The sequence below is a fragment of the Urocampus carinirostris genome, chromosome 11 (genome assembly GCF_059441175.1).
Source record: "Urocampus carinirostris isolate Australia breed hairy pipefish chromosome 11, RoL_Ucar_1.0, whole genome shotgun sequence".
NCBI lineage: Eukaryota > Metazoa > Chordata > Actinopteri > Syngnathiformes > Syngnathidae > Urocampus > Urocampus carinirostris.
This window is the reverse complement of record NC_142359.1, coordinates 6100691-6108463: the sequence shown is the minus strand read 5'-3', so window position 1 is coordinate 6108463 and position 7773 is coordinate 6100691. Positions and strand designations below refer to the sequence as shown.

The following is a 7773-nucleotide window of genomic DNA, read 5'->3' as shown; positions in this document are numbered from 1 at the left end:
TTTAACCTCTTTTGCTCTAACTTACTTTTTTCCTTTTATCTCTTTTCTCTTTCTCTCTTCATACCCTTTGCGCTTTCTTTTCTCTTTTCTCTCCTTCTGTCTTTTTATTTCTCTTTGGATTTCTTCCTTCCTCTCCATTTCTTTCCCCCTCTCTCACGACTTTTTACCTTTTGTTTCTCACGCTTTCTCCCTCTCTCTTTTTTTCTTTCTTTGTCCCGCCCTCTCTCCTTTTCCCTCCCTCTTTCTCTTATTTCCTTTTCTCTCTTTTCTCTTTCTCTCTTCATACCATTTGCGCTTTCTTTCCTCTTTTCTCTCCTCCTGTCTTTGTATTTCTCTTTGGATTTCTTTCTCCTCTCCTTTTCTTTTCCCCCTCTCTCACGACTTTTTACCTTTTGTTTTTCACGCTCTCTCCCTCTCTCTCTTTTTCTTTCTTTGTCCCGCCCTCTCTCCTTTTCCCTCCCTCTTTCTCTTATTTCCTTTTCTCTCTTTTCTCTTTCTCTCTTCCTACCCTTTGCGCTTTCTTTCCTCTTTTCTCTCCTTCTGTCTTTCTATTTCTCTTTGGATTTCTTCCTTCCTCTCCTTTTCTTTTCCCCCTCTCTCACAACTTTTTACCTTTTGTTTCTCACGCTCTCTCCCTCTCTCTCTTTTTCTTTCATTGTCCCGCCCTCTCTCCTTTTCCCTCCCTCTTTCTCTTATTTCTTTATCTCTCTTTTTCTTTCTCTTTAATCTACTAGTCCGGCCCCCGACAGAATGTTTGCTCCATCCCGAGTTAAAATGAGTTTGACACCCCTGATCTAGGACAACAAATCTATCTGACGTGATGATCTAATGAGGAAGCTGAGTAATTGCACTATAAGCCTGTCCACTGGTCCATTGTCCAAGGCCTGGACAAGGTTGATCTCCGGTTCCTTCCCAGGCCCAGGAAGCTTCAAGGTGACCATTTTTGCTTAGAGAATCTTACGTCTTTGCTCAAGGAAGGGAAGAGGTCAATATCCAGGAAGGGTTTACATAAGGCAACTCCCAGCATCAAACTGGACTCAGCTGTGAACACATCTGTAGTCACAGAATATTTTTCTCTAGTGAATGAACCAGGATGTTTGTTTTCCCTGCAAGAAAACGTTGGAGCATCCATGTTTTTGTGGGAAAAACCTGTTACCTAAAATAGTTGCACATAAATTTAGGATACGTCATGAAATGAAATGAAATGAACTGCATTTATATAGCGCTTTTCAAGTCAATGACTTCCCAAAGCGCTTTACAACGTGCTCCACATTTCCCAATAGCGGTCTTGCAGCCATGTAAGGCGCTAACCTGCTTATTGGGGGTTCAGTGTCTTACCCAAGGACACTTGGACATGTAACACGGACGAGCCAGGATTCGAACTGGGATCCCTTGATCCCAAGACGAGCGCTCTACCTCCTGAGCTACTGCCGCCCCGTCATCTCATCTCATCTCATTAGCTGTACCGCTTATCCTTATTAGGGTCGCGGGGGGGCTGGAGCCCATCCCAGCCATCTCCGGGCAGTGGGCAGGGGACACCCTGAACTGGTTGCCAGCCAATTGCAGGGCACACGGGGACAGACAACTCACTCGCTCATTCACACCTAGGGACAATTTGGACCGGCCAATTCACCTGTAATGCATGTTTTTGGAATGTGGGAGGAAACCCACGCAAGCACGGGAAGAACATACAAACTCCGCACAGTAAGGCCGGTAGCTGGATTTGAACCCACGCAGGAGGTTCCCGAGACCTCAGAACAGTGCCAAATCAGGCCCGCTAAGGGATTGAATCCGGCCCGTGAGACAACGTTCAGAGAAGCGAAAGAGAAAAATGAGCTGCAGGCTGAAATATGTCCACCGGATGTTGCCAAAGCCAGGTGCCTCTCACAAAAACATTGTACTTGTATTTCTCTCTCCTCTCTCTCTCTCTCTATCTCTCTCTCTCTCTCTATCTCTCTCTCTGTCTACCTCCCTCCCTCCATTTTCTCTCACTCTCTATCTCTCTCTTTTAGTCTCTTTATTTGTTCCTCTATGTCTCTTTCTCTCTCTGTGTCTTTTACCTTCTATTGCTTTCCCTTCATTATTTCCTTTTCTATCTTCCTACTCTTTCTATCTTTCTATTTTTTGGGGGATTTCTTTCTTTCTTTCTCTTTCCCCCCTCTCACTATTTCTTTATCTCTTCTGCTTCTCGCGTTCTCTCTCTCTCTCTCTCTCTCTCTCTCTATTCTTTCTCTCTCTTACTCCCTTTTTCTCTCTCTTACTCCCTTTTTCTCTCACTCTTTAACAAGCTGCAGGTTTGAATATGTCAACTTGATGTTGCCAAAGCCAGGTGCTTCGAACAAAGACACTGTACGTGTATTTCTCTCTCTCTCTCTCTCTCTCTCTCTCTCTCTCTCTCTCTCTCTCTCTCTCTCTCTTCCACCCCTTTTCACCCACTCTATGTCTCTGTCTCTTTCACTCTCTTTCTGTCTCTCTTTTTCTCTTCCTTTGTTGCTTTTTGTCTCTTTCTCTCTCTGTGTCTTTTTAACTTATTTTGCTCTAACTTCATTTTTTCCTTTTCTCTCGTTTCTCCTCTCTTCCTACCCTTTGCGCTTTCTTTTCTCTTTTCTCTCTTTCTGTCTTTCTATTTCTCTTTGGATTTCTTCCTTCCTCTCCTTTTCTTTTCCCCCTCTCTCACGACTTTTTACCTTTTGTTTCTTCCGCTCTCTCCCTCTCTCTCTTTTCCTTTCTTTGTCCCGCCCTCTCTCCTTTTCCCTCCCTCTTTCTCTTATTTCCTTTTCTCTCTTTTCTCTTTCTCTCTTCCTACCCTTTGCGCTTTCTTTCCTCTTTTCTCTCCTTCTGTCTTTCTATTTCTCTTTGGATTTCTTCCTTCCTCTCCTTTTCTTTTCCCCCTCTCTCACGACTTTTTACCTTTTGTTTCTCCCGCTCTCTCCCTCTCTCTCTTTTCCTTTCTTTGTCCCGCCCTCTCTCCTTTTCCCTCCCTCTTTCTCTTATTTCCTTTTCTCTCTTTTCTCTTTCTCTCTTCCTACCCTTTGCGCTTTCTTTCCTCTTTTCTCTCCTTCTGTCTTTCTATTTCTCTTTGGATTTCTTCCTTCCTCTCCCTTTCTTTTCCCTCTCTCTCATGACTTTTTACCTCTTTTGTTTCTCACGCTCTCTCCCTCTCTCTTTTTCTTTCTTTGTCCCGCCCTCTCTCCTTTTTCCTCCCTCTTTCTCTTATTTCTTTATCTCTCTTTTTCTTTCTCTTTAATCCACTAGTCCGGCCCCCGACAGAATGTTTGTTCTATCGTGTGGTAAATTGAGTTTGACACCCCTGGTCTACAGTATATCCTTACACTTGTGATGTGCAGGGACGTCCTCCCTCAGTAACCCTGTATAGGTGTCCTACCAATTTCATTAGTCGCCGGCTTATACTATTATTTTGCTGTTGTATACTGATTCCCATTATGCAGTAATCCTGTGTATTCACGTACTATGCTGGACAGCAGTTTTCCATAAGTGAGGTGGGCCGGTATATGGTCCGGCTTGACCCTGAGGGACTCCTTGTACCAGTGAGCTGCCTCCTCCAGCTTGTTTAGCCTCATGTAGGCTTCTCCTGGGAAGAGGAAATAGGGGTCAGGGTTTAATTAGAACAGGGAAGATCTTGAAGTTGCCTGTGGAGATAATAACCAAGGATCCTCAAGGATGAACTATATACAATAGTTTACAATCAATGTTCCCTGTAATTTTCCACGGGTCTGAGCGTTAACACAAAGTCGGTGAGAAACGCTTGAAGCAACAGTGAGCAACCATAATCCCAAGTGTGGCCAGATAATTAATGAACAAACATGTCCAAAACTTGACATCACGTTACATTTTGCTGAGTTTCCGGCAATGCAAAATTATTTTTCTCTTTTGAATGAATTGACTCATGTACGATTGCAAACGTGGTTTGTTCTTACAATTCTTTCACAAGATATCCATTTCTTTTTGTTTCCTGATATATTTTGTCGCATAATATTAACATTTTTGGGGGCTTATTTGGTCGGTTGTAAGATACAGAACTGTACTTAATCACATTTTTTAGTGGAAGTACAAGATTCACTTGATATCATTGGAAATGATTTGAATGCAACACAAACTTTTTCTTCTTTTTTCCGTGTTTTTTTTCTCCTTTTTTTTTCCTTTAAAAAAAATCTCATTGTGTTTATTTTTTCCGAGCTGTTACTTTTTTCTTTTCTTTTTACTTTTTTCCTACATTTCTATCTTTTCTTTTTTTCTGGCTTTTCTCTAAATTTGTCCTTCTTTTTTCTCTTCCTTTTGTTTTTTTTTTTCTTAGCTTTTCACTACTTTTTCATTTTGGTATTTTTTCTTTTTTGTTCTATTCCCCCCTTCCTTTAAGTCTTTTGCATAATTTTACATCATATTTGGTCATGTTGGGATTAAAGAAGCAAAAACAACTTGAAGAGCCGCTTAGGACCCGAAAGAGCCGCTTCCTTTTAGTGAGCCGCGCCGAAGAAGCCGGTTCTCGACAAACTCTACTAACTTTATTCAACTTCGTTCTACTTCGACTCGACTTCCAAATACCGCATTTAGGACACAACGTCAGGGGAACCCGTGTATTTTTACCTTCATGCACTGTCATTTTGACTTAAGTCGCTTCTTAATTAGTAATTTTGAGCCCTGATTTTTGTGCGCTGGCTAGATTTTCTTGTGCGCAAGCTCAGAGGGAACACTGTTTACAACATTCGCAATCCATGGGAAAAAAAGGAAAAGAAAAACACATGCAGTTGGCCCTCGCAGTGACATGACATCAACATGACATCAGCGCACAACTCCCCGAACCCACCTGACTAAACACCTTCTTGTCCTCAATGAGAGCTTAAGCGGACCATCTCATCTCTAAGCTTCCATTAATGCCATTAGTGTTGCAATAACAAGGCAATGAATGTGATTTATTCCTTGGATTATCTTCAATCCTCCCTGGTAGAAGCGCACATTTAAACACTACACCGTTCAGTTGTTTGCTTTGGCAGCAATTTCACATTTGTTGAATTTAATTTAAACCCCCTCTGGTTTAGATTATCGAACGAGAAGTTTCATCACTGGATCATTTGCATTGAATGCAAACATTGGACTGTTTTATCAAGTGATTGTTACCGGATTCATGACTCCAGAGATGAATGCTAGTTTCGTTCCAAATAAATATTGGCCTACCCATCATGTTGAAAAGGCTATGGGGAGCAAACTGTCTTGGCATTCTCTGCACGGCCTGCTGGTACACGGAAAGGGCTTCCTGGAGAATGCAGAAGAAGAAACAATCTTGTTTGATTCAATATGAATTCGGCATAAGAACTGAAACATTTTCATGTACCTCCTGCTGGCCCTGCTCATGGAGCAGTTTTCCCAGGTTGTACAGGCAACTGGTAACTGAGCTCTTGTGGGTGTGGGGATCCTTCAGATTTTCATCAGGAATGTTAGCACATGTCACAAAGGTCTGCCTGGCCTCTTCTAGGCTACCCTGGTTCATCAGGATGATTCCCGTGTTCAGATAGGCAGCTTCGGAACAGAAATAAGTCAAGTCAAGTCATGTTTATTTGTATAGCCCTTAATCACAAAGAGTCTCAATACGCTGCACAGATCAAAGACTATTGCAAACTACAGACTATTATGACACCATCCCCTGCAGGACAAAGACTAGGAACCTTCCCGTGGTGTCCTGCGAAGGGCTCTCTCCCGGGGGAGCCTTACGAATCCAACTCAATCCACTCAGACTCGCTCTTTCTATCTTTCTTGGTCCTCTCTCCTTCTTTGTCTCTCCTTTTCTCTCTTCCCCCTTTTCACTCTTGTCTCTCATTTTCTCTATCCCTCTCTTTCCTACTCTCTCCCCACCTCTCAAACTCTCTTTTCCCCTTTTTTGCATTTTACTCTGTCTGTCTTTCTCTCTTTCTCTCTTCTACTCTCCTCTCTCTGTTCTTCTTAGGGCGGGCGACTTCGAGAGCAACCCTGGCCCCCAGTCCAAATGCCAGTGGTGCTTTCGAACCATTCGCTGCGACCACACCCCAATCACCTGTACTACCTGCCCACGGGGCTTCTATAAATCATGCACCAGCCTGTCCGAACGTACTAAGGACTTCAGAGGCTTCGTATGCTTGGTTTGCTTGGGTCACACCCCGTCAGGCCTGGCGGCACAGGACAGTCGCAGACCCCTCTCCTTCGGAGAACTACGGAGCCTCCCACGAGCGGGTCTAGCGCTACTAAGGATTACCTTAGGCGCCTTGAGTGTCTCAACAACAACAACAACAACACCATCCCCTTATCTTGTCAACATGAAATATAGGTTATTAATTTGCTATAGAATAGAAGTGTGTTTTAAGCTTGGATTCAAACATTTCCACTGAGGTTGCAGATGGAATCTCCGGGGGAAGAGCATTCCATAGCACCGGGGCCCGAATGGAGAACGCTCTCGAACCTGCGATCTCTTCTTGGTTCTTGGGATCACTAGTAGACCAGCGTATTCAGAGCGAAGGCTCCGGACCGGAACATAGGGGGGAATTAAGAAAAATGAGAAAAATGAAGCAAGGGTTTTAATATTTGGAGTGGACAGTTGCTGAATCCGATCCGTAGTCTTCAATTAGCTTGACTCAATTTTGAGACTAAATCGACCAATATCCAAAATGTGGTGTTTTTCCGTGTCGGAACTGAAGCATGGCCCTTTTTCTTGGTTTTATTACTCTAAACAACCACTGCACTTATTCTCCACACACAGAACGAGGTCCTCTTACATGCTAGCGTTGGCCGACTCCCGATAGCCAGTTTGTAGTAATGAAGCGCCTCAGAGAATCTCTCGTTTTCCTGCAGAAGCAAACCCCTGAAAGACATCGAGGTGGCACAAGAATACATCATTAAGAGTTTGGAAACTTGGGGATTATAGTAAAACAATTGTGGAAGTTACTTTTTGTTATATTACAAAACATAAAGAAGAGGGAAGAGGGAAGAGGTACTGCAGTGTACGGTGCAGGACCACCAGGTTCTGCAACAGCTTTGTCCCCCTGGCCATTAAACTGTTAAATGGTCAATAACACACATAGTAAGCCTACACAGCTGCTAATCTGTACATCTGTTTGTTTGTTTTTGGGTTTTTTTTGCACTACTGGCAGCTCTCTTATACCTAGCCACTCCTTTGCACATCTGTTCTCCTATGCACTATCGTACTCCAGTGTTATTGTTATTGTATAGTGACTTGTTCACCTGACTGCCCATTTTGCACATCTGGTTAGCTGCTCCTCTTGCACTCTTTGCACTACTGTATAATACTATACATAGCTATAATTATTTAGTATATTATTAGTACTTCAATACTCAATACAACATTTTATTTATATCTGTACATTCAAGGAAACTGTGCGGGTCAGATGTATCAACATTTCGTGCTGTATACACGTGTACAAGAATGACAATAAAGTATATCTGAATCTGAATCATAATGGGGTCAAGTCACAGAAGAGGATACAAAGGTCCAACAACGCCAAATCATCGCCCTTGTTTCTGCTCTACCATCTATTTACAATATTATCCACTACATCCCGAGGGATATACAGAGACCACCGGATCTCCCTGGAAGATTTGCCCGCCTGCCGACAACGACGGAGCAAAGGCTGAGCTAAGAAGGCGACCACACAGACCAGCGCTCCCAAGCATGTTCAACCAACGCCAGATCCATCGTCCACAATGAGTGAATTTGAGCTGCGGATCGCCACCAACAACGTCCGGAATGGATTTTTTTTTTTTTTTTGT

At 43.1% G+C, this 7773-nt stretch overlaps 1 protein-coding gene across 2 annotated transcripts in view; it reads right to left on the bottom strand.

Moving 5' to 3' along the window:
- Window positions 1–7773, bottom strand: part of LOC148356289 (protein O-mannosyl-transferase TMTC2-like) — an 86224-nt gene that overhangs the window by 20648 nt on the left and 57803 nt on the right. For both annotated transcript variants that reach the window (XR_015852053.1, XM_088347896.1), the window contains exons 5-8: window positions 6762–6847; window positions 5351–5535; window positions 5194–5272; window positions 3471–3592 (exon numbers count right to left, since the gene is read on the bottom strand). Coding sequence is in view for 1 of the 2 variants with exons in the window: in XM_088347896.1 (XP_088204022.1) it covers window positions 3471–3592; window positions 5194–5272; window positions 5351–5535; window positions 6762–6847 (472 nt within the window). In the remaining variant the exon portion in view is untranslated. The remainder of the gene's footprint in view (window positions 1–3470; window positions 3593–5193; window positions 5273–5350; window positions 5536–6761; window positions 6848–7773) is intronic.